The sequence below is a fragment of the Triturus cristatus genome, chromosome 2_2, assembly GCF_964204655.1.
Source record: "Triturus cristatus chromosome 2_2, aTriCri1.1, whole genome shotgun sequence".
Taxonomy (NCBI): domain Eukaryota; kingdom Metazoa; phylum Chordata; class Amphibia; order Caudata; family Salamandridae; genus Triturus; species Triturus cristatus.
This window is the reverse complement of record NC_140582.1, coordinates 840317077-840339179: the sequence shown is the minus strand read 5'-3', so window position 1 is coordinate 840339179 and position 22103 is coordinate 840317077. Positions and strand designations below refer to the sequence as shown.

General features: G+C 45.0%; 1 protein-coding gene across 6 annotated transcripts in view; it reads right to left on the bottom strand.

The window, feature by feature from the left end:
• The window catches only part of ATP8A1 (ATPase phospholipid transporting 8A1), a 1017459-nt gene that overhangs the window by 191164 nt on the left and 804192 nt on the right, over positions 1-22103 (bottom strand). For all 6 annotated transcript variants that reach the window (XM_085642166.1, XM_085642168.1, XM_085642167.1 and 3 more), the window contains 2 exons: positions 18924-18980; positions 4781-4888 (listed from right to left, as the gene is read on the bottom strand). In XM_085642166.1, coding sequence (XP_085498292.1) covers positions 4781-4888; positions 18924-18980 — 165 coding nt within the window. The remainder of the gene's footprint in view (positions 1-4780; positions 4889-18923; positions 18981-22103) is intronic.

Sequence of the window (22103 nt, the reverse complement as noted above, 5' to 3'; positions counted from 1 at the left end):
TTTGTATTAATAATTCTGGTGTTTAAGCCATTGAGTTATCGCTAAATGAACTGTTGTGACTTTCATAAACGCAATGATTTTTTAATGTATGCTTTTATGGTTGTTTTTAACAATCGAATAAAGTTATATTTGATTTGATTTGAGATGCCCTGTCTTTGGGTTGGAAGTGGATTTAGGAATGGGATGAACCCATATCATTATAAACTGATAATATACGGATGTATGTATCAGATTCGTGTAACGCATTCAACAGGATAAAGACATTTTTTTGCACATATTGCAGATATATGGGATTGTTACAAATGGGGTCTCTAGTTGGCAGTGGTTTGCACCCTGTCCAACTAGGGACCCTCACTCTAGTCAGGGTACAGGAGTCACACAGCTAATAAAACCCCTGGTCACCCCCTTGGTAGCTTGGCACGAGCAGTCAGGTTTATCTCCGAGGCAATGGGTGAAGCGCTTGTAACTCACACACACAGTAACACAGTGAACACACTAAAAAAGGAGTTCACACAAGTTTAGGAAAATAGGCAATATTTATCTGAATAAAAAGACCAAATTGACAAACATCCAACATACACAAGTCAAAATATCCCTTTTTAAAGATTAAGCAAGTTTAGTCCATAGAAATCAATGGATGCGTTAGTTTTAGCACAAAGTACCTTAGATGCGTCAAAAATCAAAGACGTTGTAAGGTGCAGGGAAGGTGAGATGCTGGAAAAGCGATGCGTCGGTTATTTACTACACAGGGGAGGTGATGCGTTGGTTCCTTACTGGCAAGGGAGGTGAGCTATTAGTTCCTTAATGCTAGGCAGGCGAGGTGATGCATCGGTCCCTTACTGACAGGGGAGGTGATGCTCAGCCCCACGCTCTTCAACATTTACATGGCCCCCCTCACTGCCATCGTCAGACAGCATGGGCTCAGCATAGTATCCTATGCCGACGACACCCAGCTCATCCTCTCACTCACGAAGAATCCCGAAGACGCCAGACTCTGCTTCCAGGAAGGAATGAAGTATGTCGCAGCCTGGATGAAAGACAGCTGGATGAAAGACAGCTGTTTGAAGCTCAACTCAGAGAAAACCGAGGTCCTCATCCTCGGACCCTGCACCTCCGCCTGGGACAACACCTGGTGGCCCTCTGTCCTCAGAAGTCCACCCAACCCTACAGACCACGCACGAAACCTCTGCATCATCCTCGACTCCTCCCTCTCCATGAAATGCCAGATCAACGCCGTCGCTTCCACCAGTTTCAACTGCCTGCGGATCTTCCGCAAGACCTTCGAATGGATCCCCCCCGATTGCAGAAGTCCGTCACCCACGCGCTCATAACCAGCAGACTGGACTACGGCAACTCCCTCTTCGCCGGAATCAACAGAACTCTTCTACAGAAACTCCAAACCAGAGAGTCTCCTTCCCCCGTACCCAAGAGGAACCTCCGCTCCGCCGACCTGGCACTGGGAGAGGTCCCCCGCATCCGCAGAAACCGAGCAGGTGGGAGAGCCTTCTTCTACATCACAGCCAAGACCTGGAACGAGCTCCCTGTGAACATCAGACGCTCCCCCACCCTGCACACGTTCAGGAAGGACCTCAAGACCTGCCTCTTCGACTGATCTGGAGCTGCATCTCCCCCCCCCCCCCGCCGAGCGCCTTGAGATCCTCACGGGTGAGTAGCGCGCTTTATAAACTCCGGATTGATTGATTTGTTCCTTACTGGCAGGGGAGGTGATGCGTCGGTTTCCGGACATGCGGCCTTGGTTCCTTACTGCGGGGCAGTGTTGATTAAGAGTCGGCATTGAGGGACGATGTGTGGAAAATCCAGACACACTGCGTCAATGCAGACGCTGCGCCAATTCTTCAGCCTTGAGCAGGTACTGTGGAAGAGTCGGAGCAGCTACCACGGACGTCGGTGACACGGTGCTCAAGAATCATGCTGCAGTGATTTTTCTGATGTGCTGCAATGGTGAGCTGGGTCCTGTGGTAAAAACCATGGTCGATGCTATCAGCGGGAACCACGCTTCAGTGCAGGCAGTGGCAATGCGTCGATCTTTTGCAGCGATGCATCAAGAAAACAGGTGCTGGGAGTCGATATGTGGATTTTCTCCTTAAGATTACCGGGTGATATGGGGGTGTGCCTAACCGCCGAACATGGCGGCCGCAACTTGACGGAGCCCCAAAGCGAGACCCAAGAATCCCATCACTATCGCTGGAACTGGGGGCCATCCAGTCTTAATCTTTCCCCCTACTCTTGAACAACCATAAAGATAATGCAATATGAGAGGAGCAACCCCGACGAGGGGCGAGTAACGGCGCGGTCCCAGCCGACGAGTCGGCGCCATACTCTGAAGCTGGTGGGAGTAACGGGGCCGGACATTTTCCTTGACTCCTGAGTGAACCTGTTCTGGTGCTCGCCGAGCTGTGCTGCGGATGAGCCCCAGAAAGTGGCATCGATGCTCTTGGCAGGCTGTGTGGTGGGCATTGTCAGCAGCTGTGACGACGGCTGGGCCTGCAGAAGAACGGCACCCCCAACCCATCTGTTCGGCTGCACAGGCCGGGTAGAGCCGATGCTGGCCGGAACACCGAAGCGCTGCAGGAGCCCTGTCTGAGGCGTGCAGGAGCATGGTCGTCCCGGAACGGAGCTGTGCGACAAACTGACCGCAGCCTGAGGCCCGCCGGGGTACCTGATATGATGCTGGGGGAGGCCACGCACAGGAACAAACTATTGAAAGACTATGAGTCAAAATCCCCAATTTTCGGCACCGCGGAACGAGGCCATAGTCCTGGGCCTTTCCTGAGTCTTAGCCTGCACTTCTCTGGTGCTGCTGGGGGGCAGCTGGGCCCGCGCTGACCATCCTGAACACTGCAATGCTCTGAATCAAGCCTGTGAGTGGGGGGACCCCTGGTCCGCACGATCATGCGGAACAGGCCTAAATAGCTGCAGGATTAAATGTGACATCACCGGAGCCTAACACCTGCAACCTGTGGCCCCTCCTGTTGTGCCTTATTCACTGAACCGTGTTGCAGCGTGGTGGTCCCTGGGATGAGTTGTGCGGCATGCTGGCGGCAATCAGAGGCCCACTGGTATACTCAACGAGGCTTGGGTGATGTTGTGGGAAGCCACGCACAGAAACACACCATCGGAAGGCCCGGTGAGTCAAAATCTCCCCTCTTCTGCGCTGTGGAGTGGGACCCCAGTTCCTGGGCTGTTTCTGACTTTGGGCCTGCATTACCCTAGCGTTACTGGAGGTCAGTTGGGCCCGCATTGACCATACTGAACATTGCTCTCCTCAGAACCGAACTTGTGAGTGGGGGGACCCCTGATGCGCCAAGCCCATGCGGAAAAGGCCTAAATAGCCACAGAATCAAGCCATCACAGGGCGGGCCCATGTACTCCTGCGTTAATGGACTACAAATATTCTGCTTCATATTACCAGTTTTATTACGGAAGACCAAAACATTCCCACAAATGAACAGCAATATTGAGTGCAGTTGCCACAGGCTTACAAAAAGCATGAAATTCAATCAATCAATCAATCAGGGAATTTGTAGAGCGCACTACTCACCCGTGAGGCTCTCAAGGCGCGGGGGGTGCTGCTACTGCTCGAACAGCCAGGTCTTGAGTAGCCTCCTGAAGGTTAGTAGGTCTTGGGTCTGCCGTAGGAGGATGGGAGGGTGTTCCAGGTCTTGGCGGCGAGGTAGGAGAACGATCTGCTGCTGGAGGTCGCTCTTCGGATGTGGGGGATGGTGGCGAGGGCGCGGTCGGCAGAGCGGAGCTGGCGGTCCGGGGTGTAGAAGGTGAGTCGTCTGTTGAGGTATGCTGGGCCGGTGTCGTGGAGTGCCTTGTGTGCGTGGGTGAGGAGCTTGAAGGTGATCCTCTTGTTGACGGGCAGCCAGTGCAGGTCTCTCAGGTGGGGTTTGATGGGGTGTGATGTGGCTGTGTCGAGGGATGTCGAGGATCAGGCGGGCTGAGGCGTTCTGTATGCTTTGCAGTCGTTTCAGCAGTTGACTTGGACTATGTTTTTTTATATGGTTGGTAAATTTTTAAAACAAAACACTGACACAAAATCTCTAAGATCGATCCCAGTTTCTGTTTGCCTATTTTAAAGTGGAAATTCCTCTGGTAATATCTCTTGGAGAAATGTATTTCATATCTTTGCTTAGTGAGATTTTAGAGGCAAGATTGGTAAATGGTTTTGGTTTCCCAAGTGCAAATTTAAAATACTGACGACCATATCAGGGTTTGTGTCAGTTTTCTTTTGAGGATTCTTATGGTTAATAAGGAGCAATGTAATGCACAGTACATGTTTTCCAGGACTGGCAAATGCATCAAGATAGGAATTTTGATTAGATGATCAGTACTACTATATGAGGAGTGTGTTGAAGGCACAAGCTGGAAATACATAATGAGGCCTGTCTAATGTCTGGTGGAGCTAACCAGCTGAATCAAGCAATTAGAGAGCACGAGCTCAGACAGTAAAGTAAAGCAAAACAATCAGAATTTGCATCAAACCCAATTGCAGGACACAAATAGGAAAACACATTTATTTCCATTGATGCATGTAAAAGGCACTTTTAATTATTTTGACAATATTCCACATTAGAACAGAAGTAATTAATCAACCGGTGCACTTCAGGTTATGGCAGAAAGGTTATATATATGTTGGCAAGGCAAGCGCTATAAGGCAATACCAATGTTGACTGTGGGCTATACAAATGATTAACAAAACAACATAAAATTGGAAGACTGCAGTTCCAACAGCAATAATTGCAAAACGACCTACCTCTCCAGACATATCGGGTGCCAAGGGAATAGCAGGCCACAAAGTAGAGTAGAAACCGAAAAACACTATCCACAATAAAATGCTTCCCCATATAGCTATATGGCTGAACTGTTGAAAAAAATTGCAAATCAAAGTTATTCATTTTTAAGTTATGACTACACATAGAAAGGTAAACAATTAGGTTGGATTTGATCAAATGTGAACAAGTGTATTCAAACTAAATGTATCTAGTTATTCATTTACGGACTCAAAGAATCTCCAGCTTCCCCCTCCCCATCTCGTCATATAGCACTGTCTCTGTATTTCTCAGTCTGCGAAATCATTTCTTTCATTTTTTCCGTCACTATGTCAGAGAAGCTGTTTTATGCATTTACCACCCTACTGTGAAGCGATCAAAGGGTACACTGCGTTTGGTTTTATTTGCTTTGGTATTTTAAAGTGGACTGGGTTGGTTGGTTGGCTGGCTGGCTTTGGCTTGCCTGTAGGTAGGTGTAAGCAGTGGGCCTGTTGGAACCCCCACTCTCCACCAGACTAGCCTTGCTGATCAGGGCTGATACCCCGAAACTGATCGTATGATGCTTTGTTGCTGGTCCAAGGAGGACATGGCCTGAGAGTTCGGGTTGGACTGTTCCAATGGGGAGCAGGGTCAAGACTGATTTGCATATCGGTGGATCCAAACTGGGGTGGCATGGGGCAGCTACCCTTACTTTTAATATTTTAAAAAACGGCCTTCGGGGATGGGGTCCCTAGGGCGAGGCCCTATAGCCAGCCCCCCCACTGTGCAAGACCAAAGGTCCTGCACAGAGTGGTGTTGACTACCTGCAGCCTGGAGGTGGCAGGGTTACATTTACGAATGGTATCTAAGTATTACTTTGAGTTAAAAAACCTAGAAATTCACTGAAAAAGCCAAACAAAACCTTGGACATTCACTGAAAAAGTAACTTTATAGATAGCCGAATTTGCCAGTGACAACAATAACGATTTGAAATAAAAAAACACAGAAGTTCACCAGTTATAGTTAGCAGCGCCAACATTAACTTTTACTCCTGTCATGCACTGCTTATGACCTCACATACGCATCACTTATAACATGTTCCATGACATAATTTATGACATCACTAAGGACATAAAATGACATAATTGCACTCCTGCGCTTGTTCTTTAAAAACCCTGGGTGGCCAGGTCCTGGGGGGGGGGGGGGGGGGGGGGCTAAGAGGGTTTTATTTTTTTTGCGGGGGGGGGATGCGCATGGCCCCCCTCATCAATTGTGGCCAGGGGCCCAATATATTATTTAGGGGTGGGGGTACTTCGACCCCCTCCCCAGGCCGATTTCGTCCTCAAGGACCCCATCTCCTGGGGATCAATGTCTTTTTCAGGGCAAGAGGGTATGTGGCCCCCCTCCCCGGGCCATTTTTGTCCCTCCAAACCCCATCCCAAGGGTCCTAATGTCTTTTAGAGGGGGAGAGAGAAACATCCGCTCTCCCCGGGCCGCTTTCAGCCCCAAGGCCCCATCCCTGGGGGCCAGCATATTTTTTAAGGGTTTTTTTAAGGGGAGGGGGACTCTAAAGACCTCGGGGACCCCATTCCCCAGGGCTGGGAAACTAAATAGAAGGGAGGGGTACTGCATGGCCCTCCTCCTAAAGGCCCTGGAACCCCATCCCCTGGGACCGGGTCACAAGCTAAGTCCCGGGGAGTCCACACCCGGAACATAGTGGTTTTACTGCCAGCACCAGCGTGGACAGGGAAACCGTGTTTGGTCTCGCTCTGTGGGAGCATTATCAAAACTCCTGACACACAGGAGCAAACACAAAGTCTGCTCCCAGCTGGGGGGTGGTGGACTTTGAAAATGCTTTCGCCGGTTGGGAGCAGACTTTCGATCTCTTTGTAACAGATCAAAATATTGCTCTTGCAAGGAGGGAGCAGCATTAGAAGCGGCTCCTTCTGGGCAGGGTCCATGCTGGCTCCTGCTGCCTGCGGGGAGCCGGCTTGGGCCGTGGGGGCTCCCTTTGCAGTCCCCAAGGAGTATATGGTGGGCACCCTGTGTGGGCACAGGGGCACCCAACTTTAAGAAGTGTGAGCCCTGGGGGATAGGGCCTCTGGGTGACGATAATGGTTCGGGGAAGGGAGCCATGTGCCCTCCCCTTCCCTTAACTGTTAGTAGTGGCTTCTGGGGGATGGGGACCCAGGGCCTAACAAGGCTCAGGGAAGGAGCCACGTGCCCCCTCCTCCCCTTTTATGAAAATAAATGGCCCTAAATGATGGGATGCCGAAGCCTAACAAGGCTCATGGAGGAAGGCTACGTGGCCCACCTCCCTTTTAGTTTTAAAAAATGGCCGTGGGAATGAAGTCCCCAGGGCCTAACAAGGCTCAAGGAGAAAAAACAAGCAGCCCCCTCCCCTACCCTATAATGAAAAAAACAGCACTGTGGGATGGTGTCCTCAGGACCTAATAGGGCTCGGGATGGGGGCACGCAGCCCCATCCCCTTTGTTTTAAGTAGTGGCCCCCGGGGAACAGGGTTCTCAGGGCCAAATAAGGCTATAATAGGTTCGGGGAGGTGGCCTCCCTTTTAAAAAAAAAAGGCCCTGTAGGATGGGGCCCCAGGGCCAGGTCCTGTGGCTGATCCCACGCCGTGCACGGCAATGGCCCTGCCTGCGCCATGTGGGGTTGTCTGCCTTTGGAGGGGTTGGCTACAGGCCTTGTGGTTCACCCCCCACGGGGCTTGGCCAAAGGCTGTGCACAGTGTGGGGTTGGCTGCGGCCAGGCCCTGTGGCCAACCCCCCGCCATACACAACTGAAGGCCCTGCACAGTGTGGGCTTAGCTCCATGCTTGGGGTTGGTGTTAGGGCCTGGCCCCAGGCAAGCCCAGCAGCCAACACCCTTCCTCGCACATCCAAAGGCTGTGCGCGGCAGGGGGTTGGGTTACATATGGTAATTAAATATCACTATGTTTAAAAAAAAAAAAAAAAGAAATTCACTGAAAAAACAAAGGTTAAAGTAGCGTTATTATTAGGTGAAATGTTCAGTAACTGTAAAAAAGTGCCCCCTTTTTGCATGGCTGCCCCCACTTTTTGATTAACTGCTGGTGTGCTTTGACAGAGTGTGCCCTGGGTTCTTGCCAAACAGGTACCCAGGGCCTATGTTCTTTCCCTAAACTGCATTGCAAACAAAGTCCAATTGGCACTCTTTGGCCACAGGTCAGTCCCTTGTAAATGGTACCACAGGTACCAAGGGCACTGTGGTCAGGGAAGGCTATAAGGGCTGCAGCACTTATTGTGCCACCCTTAGAGGCCCTGTACCTTTACACACACACACACTGCCTTTGCAGGCTGCGTGTTTTGGTGCAGAACAAAGTGAAGAGTCGACATGGCACATATCCCAGTGTGCCATGACTACAACCCATTGCCCTACCATAGATCAGCCACCCCTCTATCTGGGTGCACTATACCAGTGGTGAGGGTACAGGTGCTTAAGCCCTGTACCCCTACAGTGTCTAAGTCAATTCTTAGACATTGTAAGTGCAGTTATGCCATTAAGAATATATGGTGCTGGGAGGTTGTCATTACGAACTCCACAGTACCACAATGGCTTTACTGAAAACTGGGAAGTTTGGTATCAAACTTCTCAGCACATAAAACCCACACTGATACCAGTGTGGGATTTAATGAAAAATGCACACAGAGGGCATCTTAGAGATGCCCCCTGAAAAACGACCTAACATTAGTGTCTAGGCAGAGTGGCTGCTCACCAGCTGACACCACCAAACATGTTCCTGGACCCCTGGGTCGAGAGCCTGCTGCTCTCGGGGGTCTGAAACAATGCACATCCTGGGACGAGGTGCCAAGCCTCCTCCCCAAGGATGGGCAGGGTCCATGAAAGGGAAGCTTCAAAGGCTTGCCACCTTTGTGAGCTTCCTCAGGCCCTTTGCTGCTTCCAGCAACTGGCCCCCACCGGTTCTGACCCCAACTTTGGGCAGGAGAATTGCCGGGAAAACCTAGTGAGGAAGGGAGGTGTTCCCACCTTTGCCAACCCCACCCTTCAGGTGGGGAAGGCGATATGAACCACCACTCTTAGTCCCCGCCATCTTGCAGATGGGGGGACCCAGCAACCAGAGTGAGGCATATGCCCCCTCTCACTGGAGGGTGATATAAGAGGGGTGTACCCACCCCAAGGAAGGGACCCATTGTTCTCAACCTTTACCTACCTGTAACACCCCTAAAATTAGTATTTAGGGGTCACCCCGAACCTTGTCTCCTCAGACAAGAACCGACCAAGAAGAAAACCAGAAGAAGGACCGAAAAGCTGTGCGGAAGCTAAGAAGAGGAGGACGGCCACTGACTTGGCCCCAGCCCTACCGGCCTGTCCCCACCTCGAATGTGCAGAAGCCAAATCCCGGTGTGTCCTGCAGCCAGCAACCTCAAGAACCACAAGGACCTGCCCTGCCTTTCACAGAAAAGACGGTCTCCTGTGAACACCGGATTTGTTCACCCACAGACTCTGCCTCCGGCCAAATCAGCGAGTCTGCACTACTCTTCACCTGTTGCCCACAGCCCAAGTTCAAGTGGCCCAAAACCACGAGGAGGTGTCCTCGGTGATCCTGACCGGAGATCTGGTAATCTCTGATCTGCCTCGATTCTCCCACTGAAGCCTGCAGCCTCTTTCTGCAGGATCCCCCCGACTGCGACCGGAGCTGGTAAGAAAACCCGACGCCTAAAGACACCCTTGCACCCGAAGTCCCACGGCCTTGGGTGGCCCAACCAATGGTGTCCCAGTATCTCCAGGCATCCCAACTTACCTCTCCAGAAGATCTTCGTCCTTGAGCCTGCAGTCTTTGTTGAAACTGGAGAATCCCCATTGAAACCAATAGGGCACCCGACACCAAAACAGCACCCTGCACCCAGCTGCCGCTGCAGGTGTACTTTGGGTGCTAACTCGGATCTGAGCCTAACACCAGGAGCTTTGCTCCCACAACCCAGTGGCCTGCTCGAAAGCAGCCACCATCCGGAGGCCCGCTATCCCCATTGGATAACATTGGGCCCCAGCACTCTGCACCCGGCCGCCCTAGTGCTGCTGAGGGTGTTTGACAGTGCATCCTTGACCCTGGGGGAACACTTGTTCTAACCCCAGAAACTCAACCCCAAAGACCGAGCACTTACCTGGTAACCGTTTGGAACTTTGACCCAGCCCACCTGGATGGCTACCAATGGCGGAACGACTGGGGTTATTTTAATGAACTGGCGGGAGTGCTTTGTTGAAGCTGGCATTTGAAAAAGGAATTGCTTTGAAACGCGTCATGCCTCAAGCTTTTGCAGTGAAAATAAATCCTCTCCCGAATTCCCCGTTGTGTCCCTCACGTTCTTTGTGACTTCCAGAACGTTCCTTGGTATGTATGTATATATATATATATATATATATATATATATATATATATATATATATATATATATATATATATATATATATATATATATAAGGTAAAGTCGTCTATGTTGCTGTCTCTGTAGAAAAGACGAGGAACGGACCCAAGAATCAGTGCCAATCAAAATTAGTTTATTAGAATTAAATTGAGCCTGTCCAACATGACGCGTTTCAGCCCCCACTCGGGGCTTGATCACATGACGCGTTGCAAAGGGAAATAGCAGCTTTTAAAGGGGAAGTACATCCGGATGTGACCTTAGTGCAAAACAATCATGGACAGCGAAGAGTTACTCAAATGAAATACTCCTCACAAGTCTGTTCTCCTATTTACAATACTGGTGAATGAAATATTTTGCACAATATGGAACAAAATATATCTAGACTCATTTATACATCCACAAATATATAAATATATCAATAAATATACATATGTACAAAAATAAATATTCAAATTGAAATAAATATTTAAGATATATAAAATATCGTAAAAACAGCAATACCCGTAAAATACCAAAGGTATAAAATTTGAACCAAATGAGTCTGGGAATTAAGACTAAATTTGACAATCAGATGTGCAAATATGCTGAATTCGTAACAGTATTGGCCACAAATAATGCCAGGAGTTAACGTGCAAGCTGTCCTTCTGTTAGCTAAATCATGCCCAAGTGGGCTAATACCGGCCTTATTGGCCGTAAGGTCACCTTATTGTATAATCCCAAAATTCCCTACTTGAGCTCATAGGGTGTAATAAAACAAAAATAGGAATGTATATATAAAAAACACCCAGTGGCCAACAAGACAAGGAGTGTCCGCCCTGTCTTGTAGCAATTCCCTCATCGAGAGTAAAACAATTTTTCCATCTAAAAAAACTATCCATGAGTTGTTACTATCAAGATTGGAGTTCTTATAGTTATATGCCATTTTACTTATTTTCACATTTTTGTTTCATATTTTTATTATTTTTTATTGTTCCATATTGTTGATGTTCCTATCTACCTACGGTAATAATGAGTTAGTAAATTCCCTGAATTCTACTCAATTACATGCTGTGTCCCTTCTCATAATGGAATTCAAAAGAAGGCTACATAGAATTCCTGCTTGCTTCTGCTGATAGTTGTAGGGAAAGATGGAAGGAACTCCTATAGTTTATAAAACAAAAGAAACCCTACCGTTCCTTACAAAGTTAACACATGAGCCCACATGGTCTAACCTCCAAGGAATGGCTTCAGATAGAGCTATAAACAGGTAAAAAAGTCCTCACTTGAATTAAGGCCTATCGGATTTTTTGTGTCCAGTTCTAAAATGTATCTAGTTTCAAGTAATCGAAGTTTGGCCTCCCGATTCCCACCCCGTTTCATAGGTAATACTGTGTCAATGACATAATACTGAAGGAAACTGGGGTTGCCATTATGCTTATGTTCGAAATGTCTAGCCACGGGGTAGGCCTGATCTTTATTGGAGATAGCCCTGATATGCTGCAAGATTGTTTTATGGGCCGGCAGCTTAGTACTGCCCACGTATCTAAGCCCACATGGACATTCAAGCACATAAATTGCAAATTCAGTCTTGCACGTAAGTTGTTTATTAATCTCAATTGGTGTCGATTTGAATGGACTTAAAAGTGAGTCTTACTGCAACCAAATTTGCACGCCTTGCAGCTAGGGCATTTCCTGAAGCCTTTCATTTTGGACATCCAGGTGGCAGCTGGAACAGAGTCAGGACTGTTGTTTTTTACTAACCCATCACTCATTGAAAATGCTTTTCTGAATGTTATGGCCGGTTTACTATTAATAGTACCACCTATAACTGGGTCGCCCTGAATTAAATTCCAATTGCGATTGAAAATCTTTCTTAGTTCTTGATGTTGTCTGCTAAATGTAAGAATTACTCTCGATTGGAAACCAGGAGTCATTTCCAATGACTTTTCTGGTCTGGCCTTAGGTGTCAATGCTTCCGTTCTAGACATGAGTTTAGTTTTCTGAATAGCATGGACCACTGTTTTAAGAGAGTAACCCCTAGCAAGAAATCTTAGCTTACTTGCCTCCTGGGCAGTGTCACATTCTGAATCTGAACTACAAATGCGCCTGATGCGGAGCATCTCCCCATAGGGGATGCTTCGAATGAGGTGTTGAGGGTGGTGACTTGAGGCATGCAAAATAGTATTGCCCGCAGTCAACTTCCTGTATAGTCTGGTGGCTAATGAATTGCTGTCCACAAAAATCTCGACATCTAAGAAACATATAGATTTGTTGCTGATTTGGGACGTGAATTCGAGGTTGAAACAGTTGGTATTGAGTATATTTACAAAATCTTGTGCACTCTGCTCTGTGCCCCTCCAAACAAAAAACAGATCATCAATATATCTCAAATAGATCGCTACATGTTCCTTAATGATAGCCAAGTGATCACCCATCAGGACCTGCTCCTCCCACAGCCCCATGTGTAAACATGCGTAGCTGGGGGAGAAGCAGGCCCCCATCGCAACGCCTCTAACCTGGTGATAAATTTGATTGTCAAACAGGAAAAAATTTCTGTTCCAAACAGGCGGATATCATTGACATAAGCATTTTGTTATGTGCTGCGCAGTTCATAGGTCTCAAATTTAAATAATGTTCTGTTGCTTTGAGACCATCACAATGCCTGATTGAAGTGTATAGGGATGTAACATCCAAAGTCATCAAGAACAGATCTTCACCCCACGTTACGTGATCAATTTTGCGGAGAAAATCAGAAGTATCTTGTACATATGAGGCTAAATTGCGAACCCACTCCTGTAGAAAAAAGTCTATGTACTTGGAGGTGTTTTCCATTATGCTATTGATGGCTGAAATTATCGGTCTACCAGGTGGAATTGTGGTACTCTTATGAACCTTGGGGATAAGATAAAATGTAGGAATAACTGGGTATTCCTTCTTCAAAAACCGATATTCAGCCTCTGTCAATAGTCCTCCACTTTTCCATGCAAGGAGTTTCAAATAATGTTCTTGCCATGCCGCTTTAACCACATTGATGTTACTTCTCCGATAACATGCCAAGTCACCAAGTTGTGTTTTTGCTTCATCCATGTAGAGCTGGCGTGGCCACAGAACTACATTCCCGCCCTTGTCAGCTTGTCTCACAATTACATTTGTATCAGATCCCAGTTTTTTATAAGATTCTGATAATTCAGGTTCTGCTTGTTCCTGCTGCGAAATGTCCTATTGGATGATGTGTAGAGCTTTTTCAGATCTTGGGTCACCAACTCGTGGTACACATCCAAATTATCATGTAGCGAAATGGGCTGAAAGGTGGATTTGGGTTTAAACGGGGTTTCACAAGTTGTTTCATTGTCACTTAATCCTGGTTCTCTTGTTGTTATCCCTTCTGCTTGTTCTGCAACTAGAGACCAGGCATCTTGAAACAAAGCTGCATCCCCCGCTGTAAGTAAAGGAGTGCTTTGTTGAAGCTGGCATTTGAAAAAGGAATTGCTTTGAAACGCGTCATGCCTCAAGCTTTTGCAGTGAAAATAAATCCTTTCCCGAATTCCCCGTTGTGTCCCTCACGGCGCTCATATTCCAGCGCGGTGCGTGTCTATTCGTCAGGATCCAGCCGATAAATATATGTCAAATTCTTAGTCTCTTCATTCTTCAGACCAAGTAAAGAACGCACTCACTCGTAGTTTGCTTTCAGGTAAAGGGCTTTATTATCTTAATATAAGATAATAAAGCCCTTGAAGGGAAGAATGAAGAGACTAAGAATTTGACATATATATATAAATATATATATATATATATATATATATATATATATATATTCACTGAAAAAACCATAGGTTTCACACATGCTATAGTTAGCTGGACATTTTACTCGTAAAAAACCATTGAAATTCCCCCGTTATAGTTAGTGCAGGCAACTATAACTCACGCGACCGCAATCCTCTGCTGATGCTAATACTGTATTTAGACACTTATTTGCCCATGTCTTCTTCCATTAAATTTTAGCTATACATATATTGCAAATATTTTTTTTTCATAAAGACACATATGTCACTTCCTGGTTTCGACCGATTCGAATGTTTACTAAGATCTAACAGCCAATCAGAATCGCGCTCGCGCACGTCACCGTACGCGTACGGTAAGCTTACCGTAAGCGCACGGTAAGCGCACCGTAAGCTGCCACAGATATATATATTGATTTAAATGCTATTTTCTCAGGAACTACTGAACAGATTTACACCAGACCTACAAAAGGCACTTCCTTGACCTGTAGACTACCTCTCTGCCAAATTTCAAGTAACTCTGTTCAGCCGTTCGGGCTGTAGCTGTGTCTAAAGGTCCTATGGAAAAATGCATGGGGAAAACGAGTTTTGGGACCCCCCTTTTTTCTCAGCCCCCGCTTGACGAATCCCCCCGAGACTTTCAGGGTAGGAGCGGACCGTAGCGCCCCATTAGTTTCGAAAATTTCGCGAGGATTCGTCGACCGGCGCCAAAGTTATTCAAAATAGAATGTTGCGGTTTTCCTATGGAAACAGGGTCCTAACTATAACTATCTACTGGCGACCGCCAGTAGATAATATATATATATATATAGTCTTGACAACAACCTTTTCCTTTTTGATGGTCAAATGTACCAACAAACGCAGGGTGTAGCTATGGGGGCCAGTTTCTCTCCCAGCTACGCTTGTATATTTATGGGCTGGTGGGAGGAACTGGTCCTCATGCGACAGTTCGAACACACTTATAATAATAATGTGATTTGTTGGCTTAGATTTATCGATGATTTATTTATTGTTTGGAGGGGAACTGAGACGGAAGCTATTGAATTTATTGATCAGATTAACCACAATGATATCAATTTAAGATTTACTCACACCATCAGCAAACAAACAGTGTCCTTTCTAGATGTGCAGATTACAGTGGAGAATAACAGTCTAACTACCACATTATTTAGAAAGCCTAGTGCAGGGAACACCATCCTACATGCGTCAAGTGCTCACCCTCCCCATTTAATCAAAAGTATTCCATACGGGGAGATGCTCCGTATTCGGAGAATATGCAGCAGTGAGGAGGAAATGAAAAACAAGCAGTCAGAGAGTCGTACTAGGTTTCTAGCTAGAGGATACAATGCAGGAGTAGTTGATGCAGCCATCAGAAGGTCACGCTCTAAGGCAAGAGAGGAACTTTTAATTTACAGGGCCAACTGTCCGGAACAAAGGGTCAATACTTCCGCTCAACCTGTGAGACTGATTCTTTCGTACTCCAAACAGGAAAGACAGATTAGAAACATCATTAAGCGGAACTGGCATTTTATACAAGATGACCCAGTGATAGGAAGTCATATGCTTACCAATCCTTCCATCACTTTCAGAAAAACAAAAAGTTTGGGTAATAAATTAACAAGTAACAGCCAAGATGTGAGTCGCAAAGATATGTGGCTCACTGCTAGAAAGGGTTTCTTCAAGTGTTCCACTTGTAAGGCCTGTAAATTTGGAAACAACGTCAAAACATACACTTCAGCTTTCTCACCTAAGATCCGGGAGATTAAGCAACACCTTACGTGTAAAACTGAATATGTAGTGTATGTTCTGGAATGTAGCTGCCATCTGAAGTATATAGGGAGCACAAGATTAGCTGCACATAAGAGAATACTGCAGCATATACGAGCGATCATTAATAAAGATCAAAATTACCCAGTCGCAAGACACTTCCAAGCCGTTCATGATAGTGACCCCAATCATCTAAAATACTTTGTCATAGAGGCTATCCCGGTCACCAAAAGGGGAGGAGACAGAGAAGCGAAGTTAAGGCGGCTAGAAACTCACTATATATTGGAATTTGATTGTAAGCATCCAAGAGGGCTCAATGCAACCGAGGACCTTTTCACTTATCTGTAATTTCTTACCGAATTTGCACAATAGATTTTATCTGAAAAATGAATTTATGAATTACTTATCATGCATTTTTGGCCTTGTTTATTTATAAGATGTTTTATTGCTTTTTAGTATTTATACTGATCTTATCCTAATATTTATTGTGTTTTAGACCTTTTAGACTTACATTTTAGACATATGGTTTTTACGTATTGTGTGTCTATTGTTTGTTCTGATGGTTTATAGACCAATGATATTATATGGTACAGCAAACACTAGCTCAGTTATCCTGACTCCCCTAGCAGCACCATTATTGGCATTTATGCAGAAACATTAACCCTCCTTTGTTCACATCTATTTTAGTACACATACTAAGGGTTCATTCGAACAAATTTGCACTTTTTGCACTTTTCTTGTCTTTACAGTGCCTTCGGATTTTTAATATTTAATTTACATTATGTAAATATTGGGATCTATTGTAATGATTATTTATCAATGCACCTCTCTACTATATTTAGCATTGAGGCCCTGGGTATAGATACTTGATTTCAAATAACATCCGGGGGATCACTCACGAGGCAGCACATAGGGGTTTACGGCAAGCATACTCTAATGATAAATTTATTTTTTACACAGTCACACATGTAGTAGGCACAGAACGACTAAAAACACCCCTACATAGGTTAATTATCCTCTTGTATTTAAACAGTTATTAGTAAATATCATCGATGTTCCAAATTGCAAAAATTGATTTTATTGGTCTATATAATTTGTGTAGTGGAGGTATTTTACCTGTATGAATTTTATTGTACTTAAAAAATGTCTTAGTACATGTAATGCATTGGTGGATCGGCATCAGTGGGAAATAAGTTCAGTCTGTTCTCATTGTCTATTAATTCTAGCAATGTGTGATAGGTTATTTTTCTAAGCACGAGCACTTTAAATATCGAGTAAAAATCTCTGAACATTGTCATGTGATCAAGGCCGCTTTGACGGCTGAAACGCGTAATGGCAGGCAAGGAGGAATAAAATATCTTTGAACCACACAACGAGGTCCACGTTCGTTCTTGTTTTCCTTGGAGAAACGTGTGAGCGAAGCAAGCTCATATATATATATATATATATATATATATATATATATATATATATATATATATATATATATATAATAAGTCAACAAATCTCCAACAGACGGCACAATTGCGAATTTGACAATGCTGAGAGCTGCAACAGTATATTTTCTACGAGCACATCCATAAGACTGCCTCATGGTATCACCTATAAAGGTTTGCAAAATTGCTGCCTAGATTCTTTGACACAGATTAATTGGAAAGGTCTCTAGTCAGTTAAACAATCAGGCAGACCCATCACTAAATCTGATGAAGCGAGGCATTCAGGAGCTAATCATGTGCAACAGGCTCCTATAAAACTGGTTCAAACTGCTTAGCTTAGCTGACACTGTAAGGATTTCCTACACCACTATTATCATCATCTTGCCCAGGTGCGTAAAAATTTGAAAACCGGAGCGTAGAAAAGTCTGACTCAAAAGAGTTGCAAATCTGGCAACTGACTTGTTCCCCTTTATAAGGTAATTCACTGTTCTCTTTCAAGTAGCCTGTAAGATCATGTGCCTCATGCGACAGGAACAACAACGGTCCACCGCCTCTGCCTCGTATCAGTTTCACTGGAGCCAATGGCACTGATGTTAATCACTCCCTTCATAAGTTCAGGAATGTTGCCAAAGTAAGCTCAAAAGGAAGAAGCTGGGAATGGGAAAGATAAGAGGCCAAGCTATGAAGAGGAAGAATCCAATGGCTTGTCCAAACCTTGCTTCCTTCTTTTACTGTGGTGCGAGGATTAATGCTTATTTATGCTTCTTGTGTTGATGTCGCTTGTGGTGAGGTGCTCTAGTAAACTGACTCCTCATCGAAGATTTGGATTAAGGTTTTGACTTCGACAAATCCTTACGTGTGGTCATTATGAATTTTAGCTCCCATTGTCTTATTGCCTTTGTGCAAGTAAGCATCAATGAGATAAAGATGCTGCATCATGCTTGGGAACAACAGAGCTTTGACAAATGGAAGTCTGTACTGAATATCTCCTGTTTGCAGTTTGAGCAGGGCTTATACCCCCATAAAGCTTTAGAGGAGCCATGCTATGAAATTTCAAAAAAATTATAAATAGGTGTAGCATCTATGAGTAAAGTAATAGTACTGTGTGGTGCCCTAGTAGGCCTGTTCATTACTTAAAGTTGGTGTCTCATGGTCCCACAGCTGACGCCTTAACAGCATCACCTGGTGCTATTGATCGAGCCTTAGGACTGGGAAGGGATCAAGATGAGGATTTTATGGAAATGGGTATTGATTTCAAATTCAGATCTTGTTTTTTGCAAGGTAACTTTATGAAAGTAATCATGAAAATAATTGCCTGTTTAACAGAGGTTGCTAATTATGTGGAGAATAATTATTTTTTATATTTCTTTACATTTGTATGAGTGGGCCACATATTGGGTATTCCAAATCTTTAGAGATAGCAAAATAATACATCGCATATTTTATTTTATTTCTTAATTTGAGCTTGAACTCAGTCCCCCAATTTAGATGGTATGAGTTTACAATATTAAGACATCAAGCGTCCTGACCTATGAACCCTTAATTCGCCAACAGGGGAAACCAGTTGGGCAATCATGTTAAGACTGTGGGGGAAGAGGACACATATGTTGTTCACTTAGCTCAAGGAAAGTGTGATGGCACTCTCCTTACCCAATCTCATGCAACAACCAGAATCCCTAATCATTTAAATAAAGCCAAATATATATTTTTTACAACAACATTTTAAGTTTGCCCTAATGAATACAACAAGAAATAATAAGTTCATACCAAAGTCCAATAGGATGTCTCAAGTCCTGCTTTCAAGCATACCGTAATCACCACAAACTGTAAAAGAAAAATATTTGATGTTATATATCTCATGAGCAGACAAAACGATAAATAAGCCATAAATCAAACGTCAGATATCCCAATCAAATGCACCCTAACTTTTCCGGAAAGGCCCATATTTGTGTATTCTAACATGTTTAGTTCCAGAGACACAATAAAATGCATCACACCCCTGGTATGTGAATTGGCTGCCACTGCTCCAAAGAGACCATTTATGAACATATCTAAACCTGCCAAGCAAGGATTATGCCTAATGTGCTGATAAACATCAAATATTTTCCTAAAGAAAAATTACTTGCCTTCAGTAAAAATCTTTCTAGTTGATACTCTACCTACAGATTCTCCACCTCTCTTCAATCTCCCTCTAAACACCCAGTTCCTTTGAGGGCTACAACCCCCTCACTGTGAGGGAGGAGCTCAGGGATGTTTTCTAGGAGTATGTTCGGTATCCTAAACCCACCTGTGATGAGTCTAACGTGTGAGTGAGATCGCACACGTTAATCTACAGTGTGAAGAATAACGTGTGTAAGTGAATAAATGCTAAAACTGGCTAGTAGGCATCGAACAACAATTTTAATCAGAGTATGCCTATTGTCAGGATTAAAAAAGCAGTGCACCAGCGGTATAGATTTAAACCGCTATGGTGTGATGATAATTGCTCGACATGTTTCAGCCGTAATGATCCATAATCGGATCAGGCTTTCATCAGGCTCTTCCTGCCAAGCAGTACCGACGGATAGAGCGGTGCTCCCTTCCTGAGCGGTTGCCAGGTAGAGGGGAGGCTTTACACCCAGCGATAGCAGGTATGGCGATACCTAATTACTGAGAGACCAGAGATTGTTTCTTGGTCTAATATCCTTTGATGTTTAAGTTTATTTTTGTGTTTTTCACTTTTTGAGAGCAGCAGCATTATTTGTTTAGGTCCTGATGAAAGCCTGATCCGATTATGGATCATTACGGCTGAAACATGTCGACCAATTAAGGAGTATTTACGTTTCACATATACTAGTGATATATGATCAGACCCTAGAATTTTTTGGTATTTATTATGTCTGTTAGGGGATATAATCCGTAGTGGTCTATAAAACTTGTCCCTTGGACCCTCCTTTCTGAACTGTTTTGTTTTTGAGCATGACCTTGCAGAGCCATAATGTTTTCTTTCCTTTCCCAAATGCCCTTAGAGGGGGAGACAAGTCTGACTAATTAAACAAGCATTTTCAATGCAATAGGTCTCGCATTTACGTAAGTTTTAGCTATTGGCATTGTAAATGACAATTACTTATTTATGTTTGTTTTTAAAATGTAAATAAAAGGCATTGTCATTTACAATGGCAATAGCTTAAACTCGCGTAAATGCAAGACCTATTGCATTGCAAATGCTTGTTTTCTTTATTACCAGGTTTGAGAGCACTTTCAAGTACGCTGTTCAATATGTGCCCTGTACAAATACCTTCCTTCGTGTTTGATTCATTAGCCAATACCGCTGCTCCATCTATAATGAGACTCTAGGGTACTTTTATGATACAGTCGACAACTGACTTTCTCGGTCTACTAATGGTATTTATATCAGGGCCGGGGTTCAGGAATCTTACTAAGTTTTTGTTTAAAAACTATCACTTCTAATAAATATTTCGCAGCTCAGTGATATAACCTGTTGTAATGCGGTAAAACGCAGACAACCCCATTGTCAAGGAGTAACAAAGAGGCCATTGTCCCTATAAACCACCCACGGCCCCATTCTTGTGCTATCTTTTTAGTTTCGATTGAATTGTAATGTTGCTGGCGGCTGCAGGCGCCAATAGATTAAAGGGAGTGGAAAAATGCTATGGTCACCCCCAAAAATCTTCCGTTATATAATCTGTATAAAATTATAAATCCAATTGGTTAATAGCTTCAGAGAGTGCTGCCCCCCAGCGGCAGGCGTCCGGAGACACTGTTATTTTAATATGGGTGAGCTTATTGTACGTCTTGGACAAGACCCCAGAAAGTTTTGCTCACAAACTGGCCATTTTAGTGATATGTCTGTGTCCAGTTCACAGTAAAGCTCAATGTGGGCAAAGCGTGCCTACGTTTTTATTTATAGAACCCTCTTGAGGCGCTTTGATGTTACGTAGATGTCAGATGAAGAGAAAGGTTGACCTTTTCAAGTAAAGGGATAAGGTTTGGAGGGCCGGACTAGGGCACTTTCTTGTCTCCATACGATGTCGAGCCTGCCCTGTGTAATTCGGTGTCACACACGCTCAGAGTGGCTGCTGTCCAGTCCCCGTGGGTACATCTCGCGTTTGAACGAGTCTGTCTCCGGCTACTATAGCGCTTCGTGCAGCTCTTCTACGGGGGGTGAGGGGGCAGGCCTGTAAATAACAGGTGTTCTCTAAACACCCAATAACATAAACGTGCACTTGCTTCATGTAAGCGCGAGGCACTACAGATAGACTTATTTATGCATTATGACATTCAGTTGGTTGCTAAATTATGTATTTATTTGCACGGCCATGGAGTCATTACTAGATAGACCATATGTGGCGAGACGCGCTGGCACTATTTAGAAGTTTACCATAAACTAGCAGCTACTTTGGTAAGGAAAGGAGTCTGCAGGATTTAAATTCTTGCATTCTTACTGCACATGAATGTTCTGCACTCTGAGGTGGTAAGGCAATTGGCTGCTGTTTACAAAGCCACGCAGTCGTGCGTTTGCTGTGAGAACCTTTTACTACAGCTGCAGCCCCGGCCCCTGGGAATGCCAGCCCTGTGGTTGTTTATTTACAGCTCCGCGGTGCATAACAAGGTGTTTCCCCGGGAGGACAGTGTCAATTCATGATCATATTTTCGTGTCTTTGACCTGTGAGGAACGAAGGGCGCGCTAGAGACATCCATGAGCATCGTGTGCAGGAGGCATGCCAATCTCGCCTAAGATTTTACTTCATGCGTTTCCCTGATAAAGCTGCTCAAATACTTGCGGGAACAGGGTTTGTGAGCAAATTAAATGTTTATTTAGAACATCCCGCTTCCACAGAAGCCGGCAGCCTCCGGTATGCGTGTCTGGAAGAGACGCCAGGCGCGAGAGCGTAATCTCCAGTCTGGGTGGGCGAGGCCTAAGGCCGACAGGGCGGACACCAACCC